This window comes from Anolis sagrei, chromosome 1, assembly GCF_037176765.1.
Source record: "Anolis sagrei isolate rAnoSag1 chromosome 1, rAnoSag1.mat, whole genome shotgun sequence".
Taxonomy (NCBI): Eukaryota; Metazoa; Chordata; class Lepidosauria; order Squamata; family Dactyloidae; genus Anolis; species Anolis sagrei.
This window is the reverse complement of record NC_090021.1, coordinates 288,013,893-288,037,547: the sequence shown is the minus strand read 5'-3', so window position 1 is coordinate 288,037,547 and position 23,655 is coordinate 288,013,893. Positions and strand designations below refer to the sequence as shown.

Sequence of the window (23,655 nt, the reverse complement as noted above, 5' to 3'; positions counted from 1 at the left end):
AGAAGAGCATTGTGGAGAAGGGGGAGGGTAGGAAAAAACCATTGTTTTCAGGTCAAAGTAGCATTCTGAATTGGGGCAACAATTGCTTCTGTTTGCTCTTCATATTTCTTTAGCACCACTTTCTTCTTTTCCATATTACCCATAACTCTGTAACTCCTTGTGTCTCATCACCTTCCATATTTGTTTGGGATTTCCTCCCTCCCTCCCTCTCTCTCTCTGCCTATGAATCTTCAATTATTTAATCTGTCTCTCCTGTATTCTAGAGGCTTCCCTCTTTTAGCCTCAGCAACGTTTAGCCTCAGCAATACCCACATCCAAGTGACTAAAGGCAGCAGAGATTGTCTCTGTCTGTCAGGGCCTTACGGAGTTTGCCAGGAACCTCAAAATGCATAGACACTTGTGTTGTTCAAAAGCTGCATCTGACCAACAGAAAAGCTACGTATGGCTCTTGAATTACTTTTTGGTTGGTGTAGTCTAAGTGCTCTGCAGAGCATATTGTCCATTGATTTTATTGGAAAATACAGCAACAGGAATTACAGCTCTTTTTGGATGCCCTCTTTCTTGCCTTGCTTCTTGTTCCTATAGGACAAAACCAGGCCGTGAATGGAATAAGCAGCTCATGCAGATGATAACTCAGGTGTCACATTACTGAGTCATTGTTCAAGTTTAGTAGAGATGTAAGACCTTAAGTTAATTAGATTTATTCTGTTAAGTGTTTCATTTTAGCAAGCAAGTTATCTCAAGTTGCCCTTTCCCATTTCTCTCCATTTTGCCTCATTCATATGTGTGAATGCGCATTTGTGTGTGTTTTGTTGACATTGCTGCTGAGATTTTGTATCTTAGAAACAAGAAGTAAAACAAAACTCAGAAATCCACTGAGATTACTGCTGTACAGTACAATGAAAAAAAGTGTAGCAAGGGGAGAGATTTGTATGTCTATTTGAATCCCCAACCATAAGTTTGATTATGAATCATCCTGTTTTGTTTATATCTTACTTCATATATGCATACTGAAAGCGAGGGAGAGATTTTTAAAATGTAGGCAACAGACCTTTCTCCTGTAGAAAATTTTCCACTGGATACCTTTCTCCTAAGTTGATCATCACCCCACCAATCTTTTCTTGCAGAAGAGACAAGCTCTAACTTCTAGCTTGTAAGATATTTTGATAGGCTTCGTTTTGTCCCAGCAGCCTGTAAAAAGGAGGACAGGATTCTGCTTTGCATACAGTTTTAATTATTCCCTCCTGCTGTACAGGAGGTGTAGCCATTTCCTAGCATTATCCCTTCCTTTATGTTTTCACTGACATATTATTGAATATTCTGTGGGGTTGTTCTCCTCTGCATTGTGTCATTCAAGATTTTACAGAGAGTAAGATAGCATGGTTCCTACTGTCTTTTCCTATTTAACTCATCCAATCTCCCCAATTCACTGCATTTTATTGTGCCAGGAAAATGGTTGTGGTTCGCTACCATTTTCAATGTTTCATCAGTTTTGTACACCAAAAATTATATAAATAGTGCTACTCAAACTGATGATTCAAGTTTTGTTTCTAATCCACAAGCCTTTGACTGGTGGTCTGCTGTTAACGTCAGGAAAGAAACAAACAATTGACATCATTGGGCATAAATATGGCACTGATCCCTGGCACGTTTGGGGAGCGGGGAGGAAATCTGCTGTTATTTCACATCTGTTAACTTAAGAAGTACCGCCATATTCCTTGTTCTAGAGGCAGGGATAGGAATATGTGGTTGTTTGTGTGTGCGCGACACTGTGGAGAAGTGATTCAACTGTGGTTTCCTTCAGTGGTTTTTCAGAGGACACATTTAAAATAATCCAAATATTGTTTGATAGACTGAGTAGAACAAGTGCATTTTTGATGGTTCTGGGAAATCTACTGCTGTTCCATTTTTGGTATTTTTGTTCAGCCGGAGGAGGAAAAAGATGAGAGCAGAGGCCTTGAGGCTACAGAGGTCGATGAAGAAGTGGGGCAACTGACATGATTGTACAGAACAAGGAAAAAAGGAGGGATACCAGGGGGAGGAGATACATTTAGGAGTCTTGAAGCTGCTGGAAAAAAACTTGATTGTGAAGGAACATGAGAGAAGTGATGTGGGGGTTGCTGAGCAGAGTTGATAGGGTTCAGAACATATTTGTTTTATTTTGTGTTTTCAGAGTGCAATTCAAAACATTATTTGTATCTGTCAATATTTGTGCACTGAGATCACTGTCAATGTTATGGTCATTATGGCAGTTTGGGATTTTGCCGCTTGTTTGCTCATATGTCACTGGAATATTGTAGAGGTAAATATTATGGCAGCCCCCAGTGGCGCAGTGGGTTAAACCACTGAGTTGCTGAATTTGCTGATGAAAAGGTTGGTAGTTCTGCCAACCTAGCAGTTTGAAAACATGCAAATGTGAGTAGATCCAGCGGGAAGGTAATGGCGCTCCATGCAGTCATGCCAGCCACATGACCTTGGAGGTGTCTACAGACAATGCTGGCTCTTCAGCTTAGGAATGGAGATGAGCACTACCCCTAGAGTTGGACACGACTAGACTTAATGTCAAGGGGAAACCTTTGCCTTTAAATATTGTCCAGCTCAAAAAGAAGTGTTAACATATAAATTTAATACTTGCAGATATGCATGACTGGCCTCTTCTAGTGGTAGTACATAGCGGCCAAGTAGATGAAATCTGTGTGTATTAGTGCTGTCTTACTCAGGTAGCCTAGAAAAAGGGATGGCTGTTTAAATGGTTATAGATCTCAGTAGCTCATCGCTGTAAGAAACTACATTGTTAGGGCGTTGGATTAGAATTTAAGAAGTCTACATTCTTGTTGCCAATGAGTCATGAAATATACTGGATATCCTTAGGCTAATCTATCTCTCTTTCAGCATTCTTTCACCTGCGGCAGGCTAGACGGCTGGCCCCCTACCTGTCCAGGGATGACCTAGCTACGGTGATCCAGGCCACGGTCATCTCAAGACTGGACTACTGTAATGCCCTCTACATTGGCCTCCCTCTGTCGGTGATTCGGAAGCTCAAGTTGGTACAAAACGCAGCTGCTCGGCTTCTTGCGGGAATTCCGATGAGATGCCACATAATACCAATCTTACTACAGCTGCATTGGTTACCAATTGAGCACCGGATCACTTTCAAAGTGATGGTACTCACGTTTAAGGTCTTGCATGGTCTGGGGCCAATGTATCTGAGGGATCGTCTCACCCCCTACCAACCCCAGAGATCCCTCCATTCTGAGGACCAAGATCTATTGGAGGTCCCCAGTGTCAAGACCTTGCGTCTAGCGGCAACCAGATGCAGAGCCTTCACAGCAGTGGCGCCATCAGTCTGGAATGCTCTGCCACCTGAGGTTCGTGCCCTGCGGGACTTACCAGCTTTCCGCAGGGCATGCAAGACCTGTTCCGACAGGCTTTTAATGTTTGATACTGTTGTTTTTAAATTGTTTTAAATTGCTTTTGAACTTTGTTAGATTTTAGCTATTCTTGTAAGCCGCTCCGAGCCCCAGGGGAGTGGCGGCATATAAGTTTAAATAATAAATAAATAAATAAATAAATAAATAATCTAATGCACATCCCACTAATGAAGTATACTTATTCAGTGAAAGCTTATGCTGCAAACTTCTTTTTCTCTGTTAGTCTCAAAGGTGCTGCAATATTCTTTTGTGTGCCTGTCTAGATTAACATAGCTATGTCTTTGAATTGTGCCTCATAGGATTATTTGGAAGATAAAATAGGAAGGAGCAAGAAATATGCACAATCTTGAGCTCACTAGAGAAAAGCGAGGCTTTAAATTGAGTGTCAGTGAGCTCTAGGAGTTTTAGGATTGAGACCAGGGTTCACCCATGAAAATCCACAAGTCAGACTCTTTCAGCCTCAGGGAGACAATGGCAATCTGAGCACACCTTCCCACAAAGCCCTAGTATAGTGGTTCTCAACCTGGGGTCCCCAGATGTTTTTGGCCTACAATTCCCAGAAATCCCAGCCAGTTTAGCAGCTGTTAGGATTTCTGGGAGTTGAAGGCCAAAAACATCTGGGGACCCCAGGTTGAGAACCACTGCCTAAGTAATAGGTTCATCTTAGACATTAATTGTATTAATTGCAATAGGCTCAATTACAATTGGTCCAACTATATCAATTACAGTAGCCCCTTTATTATTATTTTTCAGAGGCTAAGGGTTCAGGACTCTCATGAAAGTCAGAAAACCATGAATCTTAAAAAAAACAAACAATTTTTTTACTTGATAAAACACATTTCTTGAAATCTCTAGGTCCTCCAAGGCAGTTCTATAGTCAGTCTCCATTGGATGTTGAACAAAAAGGCATTGTGGAAGACCTAGATATTCATATAGAGAACATATGAATAAAATCAGTGAATAATCTGAAATATGGAGGGCTGACTATAGTTAGAAATGTCTTGAAGGCATGCAATAATGACAAATAAATACAGTAAGATGAAACGTAGAATTTTCTTCCTGGTCATGCTACTTCTCACTTATTCTAGTCCTGAAAATATGAATAACTTCTTCTGGAGTAAAAGCTGTCAGAAGGTCGGCATTGGAGGGGACTACTCAGCACTCCTTGGCCACTCATCCAATTTACCCCACTGCATCTGTCAGCATTGTGTCTACTTCCCCTGGAGAGGGGTGGTGTCCCGGCATGGACTGTGTGTTGGAGCAAATTGCTGCTGGACTCCAAAGTGCAAGATTTTCCCATTAGGAAAATGCTTTTAACAGCAGGAGCTACAGAATTGCTGAGCAGAGTACGAAGTGCCGTGCAGTCTTTCTGCCGCTCCCCCTTTCTTGCCCAATTTTCCTTTCTAAAAATGATTTAGCTTGTATTGCTTGGTGTAAGCCTCCCAAACTTGGGCAGCTCTTTTCTCCTGAGTCATGGCTTCCAGGATTTGCTTTTGCTAAGCTTGGGAGGTACTTAGTAGGTCGGTCATCAGCCAGGCCAGTCAGAAAACGACAGCCATCTGTGTCACAGCCAAACCAGGGCGGTGGGGGAGTGGATAGGACTCAGTGCAACTTCAGCCAGAAATATGCTTAGCACATATACAAATTAAGTGTGTGTGTGTGTGTGTGTGTGTGTGAGAGAGAGAGAGAGAGAGCATTCAAGTCACCTGTCAACTTTTTTGTGCTCCTTTCATTTCTTTATCTGATTTCTTTCAGTTACGTGTGTGTATGTAGTAGGTTTATGGCAAACTTCACCCTCCAGGTGTTTTGGACTTCAACTCCCACAATTCCTAACAGTCTACTACCCATATCTGGTCTATTTGTTTGGTCATGTCAGGAGCGACTCGAGAAACTGCAAGTTGCTTCTGGTGTGAGAGAATTGGCCATCTTCAAGGACATTGGTCAGAGGACGCCGGGATGTTTTGATGTTTTATCATCCTTGTGGGAGGCTTCTCTCATGTCCCCGCATGAGGAGCTGGAGCTGATAGAGGAAGCTCATCTGCGCTCTCCCCGGATTTGAACCTGCGACCTGTCAGTCTTCAGTCCTGCTGGCACAGGGGTTTAACCCACAGCGCCACCAGGGCCTGGTCTATGATATTGGTGTCTTCCTAACCCCACATTACCCTCAAATTTCCATGCTTCTCTCCCTCCAGAATTCCACTGTTTTCAGCTTTCTTGGTATGTAGATAATTAATTGCACAATGGACAAAACACAAAGGATCAGAAAGATGGAAAATGATCCCTCAGCCAAGTTGCGAGATGTGTACAGCATGTTCTTAGATAAGGATACATGTTCCATAAGTCTGAAAAGCCTCATGAGGACATCATGTTACTGTTAATACTTCATGAAATTATTGTTTTGTGCAGACCGCCTCACCCCCCCCCCCCTCAGCCAAAGAGGCAAACATTTTTCCTGACACACAGTGGGTACCTCAGAATGAATTTAATATAGATTACATCATCCATTCAAATGTATATACATTTTAATATACATTTTAGTGTTTTAACGAGAGAGCGTCACTACTGCTACTATTACTACCACAGCTACTATTAGTACTGATTTTTAAAAATCATTTTTTTTTGGTCAGTGTAAATTCAATCTTTTAATGATGAATCAGCTCTCCATTTCAAGCCAATTGTCAGCATCAGTTGTGTTTTCTGGGGGCAATTATGAAATGCCACTTGAAAAGCTATTTTTTGTCTCTAGTGGGTATAGGCAGTCCCCAAGTTATGAATAGGATAGGTTCTGTGCCTATTTTATGTAAATCAAAACAGGAACATTTTTAAGTGTAACTCCAGATATATACACATTGTTGTTGTTGTTTTTAGAGTTTACTTTTAAATGTGTAGAGAGCTGGTTTTAAACATCAGGATAAATTTGGTTTCTTCTGGAACACATTGCCTGTGGTTCATGTGCTCATTGGGTGGGGAATACCTAGACAGAGCATTAAGTAGGGTACATCTTCCATAGAGGGTGGAAATAACAGTCCTTTCATTCATAACACGGATGCAGTGATTGAAATAACTTTTCTTGCAGCTGGGCTGGGTTTTAGTCTGTGCCAAAGGAAAGCAGTACAAACTGCCAGTGTTTTAATTTGAAGAGCCTCAAAAAGGAATAGCAGCCACCAATGAAGCCCAGAAAAAATGGAGCTATTGACAGTTAGCTGAAGCGGGTATTTGTCTGCCACTGATTCATCTGAATGTAAAAAGGAAACTTGCTTTTAATGGGGGAAGGGGAAGTAGTCTGCATAGAACAAACCACCTTTCCCTTCTCTAATGTAATGGGCAAAGCTTCATGTGAAAACTGTCTTGAGCAACAGTTTCTATTAAAATAACACTCTTTGGCCTGGCATGTGTTGACATAAAAACAAAACTCATGTCTGATATAGTGTTATGCAAACTGCCATAAATGGAACTCTTAAGTTAATAATTCTAGGAAGTTTAATAAATATGATTTCTTACCTTTCACTTCAAGCAGTTACTTAGAGCTTGTCTGCAGGCTCCAGTGCTTTCATGGAGCTTGTGTTTAAAATATTGTTCTTTGATGTTGGAGTGAATAATATCTGTGAGTTTTTAAAGATGGCTTTGCAAAGAGTCAGGGATCTAGAGTACTTAAAAATTTGGTTATGGTAGTCTGTTGTGTTTGAGGGCCTCTTAACTAGCAATGCCTGGGACTGAATCTAGAGTCCTTCTACACAGTATAGCCCATGGTGAGGAATGCTGAGAGCTCCAGTCCAATATCATCTGTACGGCAGCATGATACCCACCCCTATACTAAAGTATTACCCTTTTCTTTCTGGAAAACACCAACATGGATTTTAGAGTCAAAGAGATGGAAGGAACCAGAAGACTCATCTAGTGCAACCCTCTGCCATGCAAGGGATAAAGCACTCTTGGAAGAGGCCCATCCAACCTGTGTTTGAAAACCTCCAAAAATGTAGAGTTCACCACCATCTCAGGCAATCTGTTCTACTGTTGACTGCTCTTACAATTAACAGTGAGGTGGAATTTCATAGCTTGGTTCATGTTCTGGTAGGAGCTTTGTTCAGATGTTTATTGATAGCTATTTATTTATTGTTTTATTTATGATAATTTTATACTGCCTTTCTCAAATCCAAATTGATGCTTTAGGGCTGAATGGTGATGATAGAAGGTACAATAAGCCTCAGAGAGGGACTGGTTTTTTAAAAGTTGAAAAGCATAAGGAAAGGACTTGCCCAACTTGTAGCATGTGAAGGGAAAAATGCAGGGGAAAGACTACCATATTTAATAACTACTGTATTTTATTTTGAAAACTCCCTTTTAATTGCAATGTGGATGCTCAGCAAGCTTGAAGTGCATCTTCAAAATGACCCAGTGAAAAAAAGCTGGCCATCTCTCTCATACTATTTGTAGAGTTCTAGAAATTCCATCTGCTTTGTTGCCCTGTTATTTCAACAAAGCAATGGCTACATTAAAAATAATTTATTTGGCCCTTTATATTTTCTGTAATGTGTACTTTTCTGTAATGTGCTCTGCAGGATTGTGTGAATTTGAAAAGCATCATAATACAATTACCCATGCAATTATGTTGCTCTGAAATAATAAATAAGGGAAACCATAGAGCCCAAATCATGTGTTATGCCTGAATAACACATGTATAACACATTTGGAGGCTTTTAAACAGAGGCTGAATGGTGCTCTGGATGAGATTTTCCTGCTTCTTGGCAGTAGGGTGGACTGGATGGCCCATGAGGTTTCTTCCAACTCTATGATTCTATGATTCTAATAATGGTTTCAAAACCTAGAGTAGCAACCAAATACAACAACAATCAGGGAAAAACAGAAACCTCAGAGTAATATTTCTATATAAAGATATTGTTAAACCAGAGTATTTTGTTTTAATATAAAGATTTACATCCAAATGGAGCTGGACCAAGTTTTGAAGCACATCAGAATTATGGATCAAACCTAATTTGGTTTTAGTTGTGGATGACAGTGGTTATGGAAGAAATAGTTAAAATAATCCATTGTGTTCTCACAGATATCATTGATAGTGTTTAATTAGTGTCGTTGTATGACCACCTTGGAATATCCCCACTTTCTCCAAAATCATAACTTTTCAGGAGGAACAGACATAGATCCCAGGCACCTGTAAGAAGAGGCTGATAACTGGTTTTCCATCCCTCTGGTCCCATTCTACCATATAAATGTATGGTGGGGGCAGATTTGCACCTCTGTCCAAGAGGTGAAGAGGAAATCAAGAAAAGGCTGCTACTGAGATCCCCTTAAGTAGGTGCCTTTTCTTTTGCCATGGGAAACACTATTTAACAAAAAAAAATAGATACTTTAATTATAGACTATTTAGTTTACCCATTAATAATGTTCATTATGCTGATAGACATTTTTAAATTTTATTCTGCAGTACTGTGGCACCAGGTTGGAAGTGCCTAACAGAAGTATTTGAGGGTTTTCTCTGGCATCTGAAAGGCTATGCATTCTTTTGTGTTTTCTTTATTATTATTATTATTATTATTATTATTATGACACAAAAACACAGTATGCCACAGCAAATGAGATATATATGCTGGATTTTGTATCACAAAATCACAAGTCAGACATTTCCCAAGCGTCTAGGACTGTGTGATGTATTTCTGAATGATACGCACAGATCCAAGTAAGGCGGCCTATTGCAGCTGACAGAGTGTGATTTTGTTAATGTTTACTGTTTTCAATGTTTACTGAGATCTTTTGGCATGGCACCCAGTGTGCTGATTGCCACTGGGACCACCTATACTGATTTATGCCAGAGCTTTTGCAGTTCGATTTTGAGCTAAGTTTTTCCTGTTGTTTTTCATCAATTTGGCTATTATTATTATTATTATTATTATTATTATTATTATTATTATCTTTATTTATATCCCACCTTTCTCCCCATGGGGACTCAAGGCGGCTAACATCTATCCACACTAAACAGTTTTAAAAGAGCAAGTTAAAAAATAAATAATAACTATGTGGTTAAAAGCAGAATTAAAATACAGCAAATACATTAAAATGGCCTTTAAAACTCATATTCCCCGTTCTCCTACTGTCTTTTAAAAAAATGGGAAACACCTGTTTGTTTGCTGGGTCAAGATTTTCTGGTTAGATGTAACGTTGTGCATGAAGAGGAAAATGGCCTGTTCCCTCTGCTTCTTCCCCTGGGAAGATAATGGCAGCTTTGGAAGCAGTTGTGCCATGTCTAATGTAGCAGTGTGATCCATTCTGAGGCCAAGTGTAGAGCTTACATAAGATCAAGCAGAGGAAAGACTCTCCCTGAGTTTGGGAGAAAATGGAAATTTCACATGAATGAGTGGAGCATGACCTAAGAAAATGTTCGGCTCTGATTGAAAACAAAGTTATGCTATAAAAAGAAACTAGAAACCTACCTATGATCTTTTTTCCCCCTTCTGGAAAAAAATTTATATGACTTCTAGTATGTTAAGGTTTACTTCTTTGCAGAAGACAAAGAATAGGATACTTTCAGTGTGTTAGCATCCAAATGGAATAGAGAAGTGTACATAATTCCTGTAGTTAAATGCAACAAGGAAGAACTTGTTATACAGTATATTTATCTCTGTCTGTCCCAGAGCCATTTTACAGTCTTCAGGGAAATGTGAGATTCACTTTAGAGTGGAAACATTTTAACATTGGACTGACATGAAAATACGTTTTTCAATATTGTAGCTATTTTTAATGTATTTTGGGGTGCTGAATATAAAACCACAATAAAAATGTACTACACATAGTTCTATCACAAATTTCATTACAAATTTCAATACTAAGTTTATTTACTCATCTCTTAGAACATAGAAATGTCAAAACAATTTGTGAAAAAACTGTATGATTCAGTAAATCTGGATTATTTTTGGATTTAGAACACCAGGTTCCTATAAAACAGGATACAATTCTTAAAACGTTTTTATGTCCTCTGTTTTTCAGGCCAGTTATCTGCTTAGAGCTGATTGGGCAGTCCTTATGTAACCATGAAGCAGTTACCCTTCATATCTTCTTTTGATCGGTCTTTCTGCAACAGTCATAGGAAGCCATTTGTCAACTGAAATAAAACGTACTTTCCTAAACCAATGCCATGCAGAAAGGCCATCCTAAATACATTTGACCCATGGTCAGTGATTGAAGGGTAAGGACAGGGAGATAATAGGCAGGGCTTGTTCTGCAGTTGAAAACCTTTTCACACCTTTTCTGGCCCAATCTGTCTCTGCTTTGGGGAACTCTATTCTTAAAATAATCCCTATAGCTTGATTCCTTGTACCTGTGTGGAGAATGGAATTTTGGGTATGACTGGCAGAAACGTATTTAGCTATAAGGAAAAAAACCCTCCTAGAAACCAGTTTGTATACAGACAGAAATGTGTATCTGTGTTTTTTGGACTATACATCAAAATTGTCTGTTGCTGATCATCTGTAAGAGAAGAATGTCAAGAATGCCACCATAAAGAATCTGTTGCATGAATAAGTGTTCTGGTTTTTAGGGTCAGATTACTGGCCAAGCATCCTATGCCTGACATTGGCATTTGAAGAAAACCCTTAATATTACACTTCAGCTCTTACAATAGCTTCCACTATCTGTGGTTTAGGAGCACTCTTGAAATGAGATATGCACATCGTGACCGTTGTTAAATACCCGTTGAATTGTTCAGAAAACATGACTGGATAGACTTGTGCCATTAGATGATAATTAGATATTTTGTAGCAAACCTAATGTTTACAATCCAGCCACATTTATTTCAAAATCTAGGGTCACAAGGGTAGGTTGTACTGGCATTATTACATGTGGGTTCCATAAAATCTTCTGAATACAATGGATTGATGTCTTTAAGGTGACATGAGACTTTTTGTTATTAATTTTGGTTTTATGTAACAACACATAACACAAAATGTATACCATAATTTTGACTAAAAAGGCATAATGTTTAACCATTCCATAAAATTGACTGATTGATAAGTAGGAAATAGAAGGAGAAAACGTGGAGGCAGTGACAGACTTTGTATTTCTAGGTGCAAAGATTACTGCAGATGCAGACTGCAGCCAGGAAATCAGAAGATACTTACTTCTTGGGAGGAGAGCAATGATCAATCTCGATAAAATATTGAAGAGTAGAGACATCACACTGGCAACCAAGATCCGCATAGTTAAAGCAATGGTATTCTCCATAGTAACCTATGAATGCAAGAGCTGGGCCATAAGAAAGGCTGAGCGAAGGAAGATAGATGCTTTTGAACTGTGGTGTTGGAGGAAAATTCTAAGAGTGCCTTGGATTACAAGAAGATCAAATCAGTCCATACTCCAGGAAATAATGCCTGACTGCTCACTGGAGGGAATAATATTAGAGGCAAAGATAAAGTACTTTGGCTACATAATGAGAAGACAGGAAAGCTTGGAGGAGATAATGATGCTGGGGAAAGAGGAAGGAAAAAGGAAGAGGGGCCAACCAAGGACAAGATGGATGGATGATATCCTTGGCGTGACTGGCTTGACCTTGAAGGAGCTGGTAGTGGCGACAGCCAACAGGGAGCTCTGGCATGGGCTGACCCATGAGGTCACGAAGAGTCGGAAGTGACTGAACAAGTAAACAACAAAAAAATCCATAAAACTGCAAGCAATTAGTAGGACATGGAAACTTCTTTTGAATGCATGGGTTCTTGAAACACTTCTTAGTACAATTCCTGAAACACAGTTTACAATGTCAGAAAAACAGTTCTATCTTGAAATCTGACTCCCAAATGAAAAGTTCTTATGTTTTAAAAAATTAGTACCTTTGGATGTTGACTTAAAACGTAGCACTGTCCTGCATACAAACAGTGTAGTAACAATTTTCACTGAAACAGCTGTGGGAATTTGTGTTCTTTCTAGACGGCAGAGAGCTTACTTGATACTTACAATTTCCCATGTGGTTTATTTGATTGAATGAAAGCCTGGACAATTAAATCACTGAGTGCGTTCTATGTTTAATAGCTCCTTCACTGCTTTCTTTTGATAAGATGATATAAAGTAGATGCCTGTTTCCTACCCCAAGCAGCTCTTATTTCACGTTTCTGAAACTGACTGATACTTTGCTTTTTGTTTCTGGAATAATAATAGGAAGAGCTGTGAATTTAACAATTTGGCATTGAGCTAAGGAAGGACTATGCTTGGGATTCTTAAGCTTATTGCGGTTTTGTGCACAGAAAACTAGAGCATAAAGTTTTTCAGGGAGTAAGGTGCTGATCTGGTTAAATAAAGGGTCCCACCATCCCACTCCTATTGAATCTCCTTGTGGCTGTTGTTCTCCCAGTAAGTTATTACTTTATACTGTTTCTTAATGGGATACGACAGCTCCTTATCTCTCTCTGTAACATCACGAATCTAGCCAATTAGAGATCATTTAGTGGATAACTTAGACTAATCTATTTCTAAACCAGGATGTTACTCCTCTCCTTCACACATTTTAATCTCATTTCTTCCTCCTCTTCTTCCTCCTCTGCAAAAAATATTCAAATTGCCATGAGCTGATAATTCCTCTAATACATTTTTCATGCACAAGTGAGAGAGGAGACCTACCTACTGTAAGTCACACCTCAGTGATATATTTATTCTCCCATGTTAAACAAGGACTTTTTCCTCTTACTTTGATAACCTCCTCTTTCAGAGATCCAGTCAAGTTTTGGAGTGGGTTGCAGTAGTAAATTTTTCATTTTGTTCATCACTGAGCAGAATTTCTCTAATGGTTGTCCTTATGGGTATAACTTGCCGCTTTATGTGTTTAACTAATTGATTTTGCTATGGTTACCTACTCTGAGTCTTTGGTGTACAGATCAAGTTAAAAATTAAATCTTCGTCAGTGTCACATTCTGGAAACTTGAATAGGTAAAAAATAAAATATTTATCAGTCTCTCGGGGGGGGGGGAGTGTAGATTAAAAAGTAGTACATATTCATTACTCTCACTTTTGTGATATCAGCAATTACAATTGGACAGTGCCACACCTGTGGTGAGCACATGCACTGCATCCTGTCAGATCCCCAAAATCTGGAGGAAAGCAAGAGCCATCGCCATCTTGAAGCCAGGCAAAGACCATAATGACCCAAAAAGCTACAGACCAATCTCCCTGTTGTGCCACCTCTACAAAGTTCTGGAGAGACTTATTTTGCATAGAATTATAGAAAAAAATAGACCCATGTCTGATCCCACAGCAAGCTGGCTTCAGAAAAGGCAAAAGCTGCACATCGCAAGTGTTGAACCTGACTCAGCACATAGAAGATGGCTTTGAAAGGCAGCAGATCACAGGAGCTGTCTTCATAGACCTGTCAGCAGCCTATGATACTGTGAACCACTGCCTCCTCCTGAGAAAAATGTTTAATATCACAAAGGACTACCACCTAACCCGCCTCATAGGAAACCTGCTACAAAACAGGAGCTTTTTTGTTGAGTTCCAGGCCAGAGAAGCAGATGGCGGAAACAGAAAAATGGCCTGCCTCAGGGGAGCGTGCTTGCTCCATCCATGTTCAACATCTACACAAATGACCAGCCACTGACAGAAGGGACAGAAAGTTTCATCTATGCTGATGATCGTGCCATTACTGCTCAAGCAGGGATCTTTGAGATGGTAGAACAGAAGCTCTCCGAAACTCTAGGTGCTCTTACTGCCTATTTATTTATTTATTTATTTATTTACTTTGCTTATATACCGCTGTTCTCAGCCCAGGGGCGGCTCACAGTGGTGTACAACATAGGAACAACAAAATTCAAGACACAGTATAAAAACAATTCACAATCCAGCATTATACAAAACATCGTCATTACTACGAAAACCATTCAGCGTCGTCTCATCATCCAAACCACAATCCAGTATCATTTTCCATTGTTCCATTCCTAAAGTCATTACCAATCATTGCACTTCTTGTTCGAACGCCTTCTTGAACAACCAAGTCTTTAATTTCCTGCGGAATATCATCAAGGAAGGAGCCAGTCTAATGTCCGCGGGAAGAGTGTTCCACAGCCGAGGAGCCACCACCGAGAAGGCCCTATCTCTCGTCCCCACCAGCCGTGCTTGTGAAGCAGGCGGGATCGAGAGCAGGGCCTCCCTGGAAGATCTCAAAGTCCTGGTGGTCTCGTAGGTCGAGATGCGGTCGGATAGGTAACTTGGTCCGGAACCATTTAGGGCTTTATAGGCCAATGCCAGCACCTTGAATTGAGCCCGGTAGCAGATCGGCAGCCAGTGGAGCTGGTATGCTCCCTGCGTCCCGCTCCTGTTAGTATCATGGCTGCTGCACGTTGGACCAATTGAAGCTTCCAGGCCATCTTCACAGGCAACCCCACATAGAGAGGATTGCAGTAGTCTAAACGGGATGTAACCAGAGCGTGGACTACCGTGGCCAAGTCAGACTTCCCAAGGTACGGGCGCAGCTGGCGCCCGAGCCTTAGCTGTGCAAATGCTCCCCATGTCACCGCCGAGACCTGGGGCTCCAGGCTCAGCGATGAATCCAGGATCACACCCAAGCTGCGAACCTGCGCCTTCAGAGGGAGTGCGACCTCATCCAGCACAGGCTGTAACCCTATACCCTGTTCGGCCTTGCGACTGACCAGGAGTACCTCTGTCTTGTCTGGATTCAATTTCAATTTGTTCGCCCTCATCCAGACCGTTACAGTGGCCAGGCACCGGTTCAGGACCTCGACAGCCTCCTTAGTAGCAGGTGGAAAGGAGTGACAGAGTTGGACATCATCTGCGTACAGATGACACCGTACCCCGAAACTCCGGATGATCTCTCCCAGCGGCTTCATGTAGATATTAAACAACAGGGGAGACAGAATTGACCCCTGTGGAATCCCACAAGACAAAGGTTGTGGGGTTGAACAGGTCTCCCCCAATAACACCTTCTGGGATCGGCCCTCCAGGAATGACCGTAGCCACTGTAAAACAGTCCCTCCGAGTCCCATCCCTGCGAGGCGTGCTCTTACAGCCTACTACAGGGAAAACCAGCTGATCCCTAATCCATCTAAAACACAGACATGTGCCTTTCATCTCAAGAACAGAGAAGCATCCCGAGCTTTGAAGATCACCTGGGAAGGAATCCCACTGGAGCATTGCAGCGCACCCAAATACCTGGGAGTCACTCTGGACCGTGCTTTACCTACAAGAAGCACTGCCTGAACATCAAGCAAAAAGTGGGTGCCAAAAACAATATCATACGAAAGCTGACTGGCACAACCTGGGGATCACAACCAGATACAGTGAAGACATCTGCCCTTGCGCTGTGCTACTCTGCTGCTCAGTATGCATGCCCAGTGTGGAACACATCTCACCACACTAAAACAGTGGATGTGGCTCTTAATGAGACATGCTGCATTATCACGGGGTGTCTGCGCCCTACACCACTGGAGAAATTACACTGCTTAGCCAGTATTGCACCACCTGACATCTGCCAGGAAGTAGCAGCCAATAGTGAAAGGACCAAGGCAGAGACATCTCCAGCTCATCCCCTGTTTGGGTATCAACCAGCACGTCAACGACTTAAATCTAGACATAGTTTTCTAAGATCTACAGAGACACTAGCTGGAACACCTCAGCAAGCGAGAGTCCAAAAGTGGCAGGCTCAAACCCAGAACCTCAACCAAGGCTGATACCAAATGAGAGACTCCCTCCTGGGCACACAGAAGACTGGGCGACTTGGAAGGCACTGAACAAACTGCGCTCTGGCACCACGAGATGCAGAGCCAACCTTCAGAAATGGGGCCACAAAGTGGAATCCTCGACATGCGAGTGTGGAGAAGAGCAAACCACTGACCACCTGCTGCAATGCAACCTGAGCCCTGCCACATGCACAAGGGAGGACCTTCTTGCAGCAACACCGGAAGCACTCCAAGTGGCCAGATACTGGTCAAAGGACATTTAACCAACTACCAAACTCACAAGTTTTGTATTTGTCTGTTTGTTTGTTTGCTTTGTTCTGTTAGAAATGTAATATAATGGACTGGTTGCTCTGACACGACAAATAAATAAATACTTTAGGTTTATTTTGTTTTAGTAATCTTTTCCCATTTCCTTCAGGATTAATGGATGTGTGTGTATCATGATCTAATGACATTAATACAATTGATACAGAAAGATATAGTGTGTCAGATATTGGAGTGACTACACAGTAGTTTTAGTCGCTTTTGGTGATTCTGTCCTCTATGATGTTTAATCCATCCACACTTCATCTTGTAATTGCTAATGTTCCCAGAATCCTTCCCTGGGAATTTTGAGATTTGCAGTTATTAGAAAAGTAAAATTTCCAAACTCGAATTGTTTTGTTTTGGTGGCTTCAGATGTGTAGAAACAATTGTGTGAACAATTTGTGATGGTTCTTGTATACTTGTTTTAATCATCACACATCTAAGTACATATATAAGTCAGTACAGTATTATACAAGGTCCAGTGTTTTGTATACTTTTTTTCTTACAAGAAACATTTGAAATGGTGCTGCCTATCCTGTTCTCTCTACTATTTCATTGTCTTAATTGCTAAAGGAAGCACCCCATTGTTCTACTGTGAAGTAAAGCAGTGCATTAGACTGGTTACAGTTTGGATGGTCTAAGGAAAGCTAAAGAAAGCAAATGCGAAATGTGTAGAGAGACGAAGGGGATTAGTGGGAAGACTTGAGATTGCAAATTATTAGTGTAATCTCAGAAGGGTAGATCTTAGTTGCATAACTCTTTGGTCTCCTGCCTTTACAAGTTTTGATTATCCCCTTCCAGCTTGGGGTAGTTCAGCATTCTTTTTCCATCTTGACTGTGGCTGGAAAACTACTGACATCTGTTATTATGTGGATATCAGAAAGTTTTCACTAAGCAAAACAGTTCTGACATAATAAAAGGTTCAGGTTTGTTGAGCCATGGAAATCTCAGGTCATTTTTAATGGGAGCTTTCTGAGATAATCCTTCTGCTAGGAGAATACAGATGTTATAGAGGCCCAGCATAATGCAGTGCTTTGCATGTTGGACTAGGATACTGGAAAACACATGTGCATCTGTGTCTTTGGGCCAACCCCCAAGTGTTAAACTTACTTGGATTTTTAATTTATATTTATTATTTATTTTCTGCATTTATAACCCGCCCTTCTCACCCCCAAAGGGGGGCTCAAGGCTTAACCTGCAACATTTGAGAGATGAAAGTTGTGGCCAAGCAACCTCAAAGTATTCCCAAGATGGCAAATGTTACTAGTGAGGATGAACACATAAACTCGGAGAGGCTGCAGCAGATTGCTTTGGCTTGAACCTACAGGGAAGGGCAAGATTTAGCCCCTCTTCATCTTTCTGAGTTTATTGAATGCAAATTAGCTATGCATTTGGGACTCAGTAGTTAAAGTGAACTGAGGATAAAGGAGGAAAGTGGGAAGGGGAGAGAGAAAGTGGTTGTCTCCTTTTGGAGAGAGAACCTTGAGGAAGAAAGACTTTCAAAAAGCTCCCCTCCCCCAGCAATGGAAAAATCTGAAATGTGGGTGAAACTGATCAAGAGTAGACTAATGAGAGGACAAAGTTGAAATGTAGAAAATTGAATGTTATGGAGAAAGTATGCAGTTGCTCTGGTAGCTTAAGAAGCACTGATCTAAGAAAAGAAAGAAGCAAGGTTATGGTAAGTGGGGCAGAACATGTGTGGCAAGTTGCACAGAGCTGATGTTTTGAATGAGTCATATGCTGCGTGACTGTGATTCCAACATCTGATTCCTTGCTGTTCCTAAATTTAGATTTAATGGGAAACAACAATCTTTTTTTTCTTTCTTTCATGTTTTCCAGGGATATTTTAATTATGTATTATTTTGAAAAACTTTGGTGTCTAGCTACTTATTTGGTGTAACAGTAGGTGTAGCTATACCTCCCATTTCAGGAGTGAGCTGGCTATGTTGTATTTCACACACACATTCCTGGGTTTTTTTTAAGGAAAAATCCTACTCCCTACAGGGAAAGAAAAATATTTCTCTTTGGTTACAGTCAGTAACATTTTCTCCACAATGACTAGTAGCTCTTATCTATTTTAGTTCAGCAACTAAAGGACAGTCCAGGGGGTTCATATACAATATGAATCCCAGCTCAGTGAGACTTGGTACCAGTGTGAGACCAATTCCTGTTGCCACATCATAGTCCTGCTGCTGAAACCGATGCCTCTCCAAAACTGGACTTTCCCCCAGGATTGCCCAATAAACACTGTCTTTTTAAATACATGGTGAGGCAGCATACCTTCCTTTTTTCAAAACTTAATAAAACCCATTGTATGAATCAGATTTTTTTTTTATAATGTAGGCGTATACCTAAAGTTTTGTTTTACGTAGTTTTGAAGATCAAATTAGGTAGGTGACGTCCCCCATTCTCCATTCTCCATACACTGAGTAAACCGATTTCTGACGTTTGTCATGACTCTTGCCAGCATAGCAGGTGTTATGTTGGCAATTTCTTCCTGGATGTTGGTCTTCAAATCTTGTAGGGTCCTTGGACGGTTCACATAAACACTGGATTTCAAAAAAAAAAAAAAAAACACATAGAAAAAAAATCACAAGGGGCCAAATCTGGGAAGCGGGCCAGCCACTCCAAATCCGCTTGAAAAGTAGGCCTCAACGGCAAAAGCACGCTCCTCACTGTTCCAACGCATGATGGTGACTGAACTGTGTCAGGACAAAACTTTATATTCCCGCCTCTTGAACGAAACCACTAGCGCTCTGCTACATCTTCAACCGACTGAATGGCGTGCATTTTAAAAAAGGAAGTTATGCTGCCTCACCCTGTACTAAAGAACCATTTAATATGTCAAGTTTTCCCTCCCATGTTTACAATACAAAATTATTCAGATGATACTGTTTCCCCAATTGTGGTCAACTGCATACTAAAAATCAAAAACAAAATACCACAAGTTTGAGACATAAATTGTCCCCCTGACATTAAAATCAACTAAACATTTTTTCAGAAATTGCAGAAACAAGAATTAAACCATGCTGATTGACAGGCTTTTGATGAAGTCTTCCCCACTATTTTCTTTGAGTGCATTTTGAGTGGGTTTTGAAAACACTTTAAAAGACAGAAAATGTCAAATAATGTTGGAGCATATCCATGCGTAGGTGGAACAATAAGCAATTGTCTCTCTGTGTCTACACCTACTGCACATTTTTCATATAGCTAGGCAGAGCTTGGAAAAAGATTGGAGTTGCAAGTTCTAGCCCCCCCCTCCCCCCCAGTATGCCTGTTTTATCTGGAGGAGGGAGGTTGGGAGTTTAGTCCCTAAAAGTATATTTTGCAAGCACAAAAGTCAGATACCCCTACCCTTTAAAGCAGGACTTCCTAAGCTTCTCCATTCAGAACTCCTTTTGGCCTGAGAAAGATTTTTGTGTTGGAAATAGCAACCTTCTTCAAACCTACACTAGTTATTTGTTTGTATATAATTCGGATTTCTTAATGTATTGTATATGTGTATACTGTCATGCAGTTTTGTTTGTTGTGATCAGATCTGGGATTGTTCAGACTCCATTTTAGAAGTCAGTGTTTGCATCAGAAGCAGTACAATACAGTTTAGAAGTTAGAAAAAACAGAATGCTTTAGAGAACAGAGACACTATTAGACTCTCAGACCAGAGAGATGCTTTAGACTTTGGACTGTTGATTATAAGAAAGATGCCCTGTGTTATCTGCACAGAAAAACTACTTCAAATCCTATCTGTAACTGGATTGATATACAAAGTACCTGTATGCTGAATACATGAAGTTTGTGAGTAAACCACTATGCTATTGTTAAAAAAGTCTACTTATTTTGGTCTCTTGAGAGCATGATTTAAACTAAGATGTTTTAAGAGAGAGTAGATGTGTTTTTGGGGAAATGAAATAACACTTATGAAACTCTGTTATATCCTTTTGTGCATTGGCATATTTTTTCCCCTAGCAGTTCAAAGAAATATCTAGTTTAACAGATGAGAAACCTAATTGCCTTGCATGAATACGTGTGGATATTTACCACTATGGAGAAGGTTAACTCAAGTGAGTTTTTAACTCTTCTCAGGGGATTCCTGGTTTTCCTAAATGGTTATGAATGCTGTTTTCCTAAAGGTTATGTGGCCAATTGTTTTCCAAAACAGTGGTTTTCCAAAATTATGTAATCTGGGTGTATAAGTATATAAAATAAGTATAAAAATCAAACATTTGCTGACAATCAGCATTTGCAAGGCTTGCTAAACAAGCTGATTTTCCTTTTTGAAAAGTACAGCTGAAGCATCTCCTGCAGAGTCCATTGTAAATACTGCACAATACACTCATATAAATACTTAAAACTGCCACTAGGTGATTTTCAGACAAAAATTTCGGGACCCCATTTGAGGTTGGGACCCACTGTTTAGGAAGTAGTGCTTTAAAGCATAAAGGTGGAGAGTAGCATTACTTGCTATGTAACAAAATGATTCCTACGTGTTTGAGTGACCATTAGAATGTGTGGAGTGGTCATGGCAATCCCTTCAGAAGGGAAGGAAGTACAATAACTGATCACAAAGTTATTGTGTAGGTTTTCTCATTTTTTAACATTTTCTTATTTTGTAGGTGTGTTGTTGTGCTATTCAACCCCAGGAAGAATAAGCAACATCATATTCTGAATAGTTCCAGGTGAGTAAAACTCAAAATTCTCAAATGCTAGCTTTCATAACATTGCCCAGAAAGGAAAATGCAGATGTGTTTCCCAACTTTTATAAGCAGTGATTTCTCTCTATGTGAGAACACTTAAAAAAAATCCACATCATTTTTTTACGATCTTCAACCAATGACCTGAGAGCACAGAGTGAGAATTCAATGTTTAAAGCTCGATAGCTAATATCTTAATGCAGTAAATAAATAAATAAACAAAAAATGAAACTTCTAACTAGATTTAGTTTTGAAATTACTATTTCAGTCACTTGTATTGGAATATGTATGCTAATACTCACACATTGATGAATTCAAGTAACTAATTCCAGTGGTTTTATTCTGCAAAATTCTGCAGGTGTTAAGAACTAAAGCAACTCACTTTTAACAGAGTATGTTCTTGCATGTCCAGGTTATGTTGCTGTTTCTCTCTTAATGTGTTTCAAGATTAATTGGAGCTGTTGATCTGATTAAAAACCCACTTTCCTCTAAGCACGATTTCTTATCAGATCTACAGTATTAAGTAAACCTGAGTTGGCAGAGCATGCAAGGGGGAGATACCAGTTTAACGTAGACATGCAAAGGCATATTCTGTGTTTATTTTCTTTACCAATTGTTGTACTTAACCACCTCTGCAGCTTAAACCTCTTGAGGTTCAAAAAGCTTTTAGAAAAGGTTTAGAAGATCTGAAAGCCAGCATTTCTTCTAATGAGTCACTATAGACAGGAGAATATTTTGCAGTTGGATTACAGTTCCTATCAGTACAACCCAGTGTACCCAATTATGAAAAGATACAAGGGATTGTAATCCAACATTTTTGAAGGCTACAGTTGCCAACCCCAATTACTAAACATAGTATTGTAGGTTTTGGTCATTGTGGACATTTCCTCCAGGACACTGCTTAAACTCAAATGACAGCTTGGCTTCATTTTCAGTCACTTCTCCCATTTGTGTCTGGACTGAAAACCAAATGTATACTCTGACGTATTTCACCGTATATTCTCTTAATGCAGGAAGACTATTACGGCCCTTGCATTCTCGCCTGATGGCAAATACCTGGTTACTGGAGAGGTAAGTGGTGGTGTTTGCAGGAATGGGACAGATAAAACAAAAATACTTCGTGATCATCGAGATGCTACAAGTTGGTTCTCTTGAAGTGGGAAAAGAAGGGTGAAGAATGAGATCGGGGAGTTTTGTGCTGTCAGAGAAAAAAATGATAGCAGGAATGAGTTTGCAGCTAGTAGAGAGAAAATGTGCAAAATGGGATGAAGAAGTATGTTTGCAACTACTCAAAGAGGGATTGTGAACTGTGCGTTTGCTGTTGGCAGGGAATGGGGGAGCGGAACTTGCCTTCTTTGAAATGACTTTTGTTAGAATTGGATATAGTGGGTTTTAAAGAGTGCCTTTGGATTTGAAGGCTCACTTCTGCCTTGTATTGTTTTTGACAAGCGCTAGACTCCATCAAGGAAGCCATTGCAGGATTGGAGCAGGGCTGTTGATGACAGTGTGTCTTGGAGAGTGTCATTCATAAGGTCATTATAGGTTAAAACCAAAAGCAGTAAATAAAAACAAATGAGTTATTTGTCTTTCTTTTATTAACACGTCTCCTGGGAAATGTAGTCTTTTAATTATTTCTTAAATTACTCCTTCTCACAGAGGACCCAGAAAGTTGGAGACCCATTCTGAAAGAGGCAGCAACATGAGCCACCATAATGAGTGGTAGGATCTGAGAGGAGCCATAGATTAGTAACTGAATACATGATTTCCTGGGATTTCCAAGTCAAGGGTCTTGAATAGTAAATCTGGGAGAGACCTGCTTATGACTGAAAGTACTGCATTTCATTGCATAATAGCCACACACACTTTATTGCAGTCCCAGTTTGGGGATTTTTTATATTGTCCACAAAATAATTGCATCACCTCCTGCATGCCCGTCTCTTGGAATAGGCCATGTAGCTCCAAGGGGCAAGTGTGCAGGCAGTTGAAGTCAGGAGAGCTGGAAGTGTTCCCTCAGCTGCTGCCAGCTGATTGAGCCTTCACCCACTGGCTCACCTGTCGGGGAGAGTTGGAAGATTTCCCGTGGCTGCTGGCAGCTGAAAGAGGCCCAGTAGGCCTTGCTCGCCTGTGCATGCCGGAAGGAGAGGCCTACGGGGCCTCCTTCTTTGTCCGGGATGAGCTAGGAAGCCTCAATCAGCCCTTGCTTGCCCACATGTGCCAGTGGGAAAGAGAAAGCAACCCTGAAGTTCAGAGCATAATAGTTGCACACCCCTTATTAGAAGTGAAATAGGGTATGTTATATGTTATAACCCATATAACCCAACAGTCAGAACTGACCACGGAACAACAGACTGGTTCAAGATTGGGAAAGGCGTACGGCAAGGCTGCATCCTCTCACCCAACCTTTTTAACTTGTATGCAGAACACATCATGCGATGTGCGGGGCTGGATGAATGCAAAGCTGGGGTGAAAATTGCTGGAAGAAACATTAACAACCTCAGATATGCAGATGACACCACTCTGATGGCCGAAAGCGAGGAGGAG

The 23,655-nt window shown here is 40.5% G+C and overlaps 1 protein-coding gene across 3 annotated transcripts in view; it reads left to right on the top strand.

Annotated features, from left to right (window-relative positions):
- MAPKBP1 (mitogen-activated protein kinase binding protein 1) overlaps nt 1–23,655 on the top strand; it is a 139,409-nt gene that overhangs the window by 55,914 nt on the left and 59,840 nt on the right. For all 3 annotated transcript variants that reach the window (XM_060760807.2, XM_060760816.2, XM_060760814.2), the window contains exons 4-5: nt 21,037–21,099; nt 22,128–22,185. In XM_060760807.2, the coding sequence (XP_060616790.2) occupies nt 21,037–21,099; nt 22,128–22,185 (121 nt within the window). The remainder of the gene's footprint in view (nt 1–21,036; nt 21,100–22,127; nt 22,186–23,655) is intronic.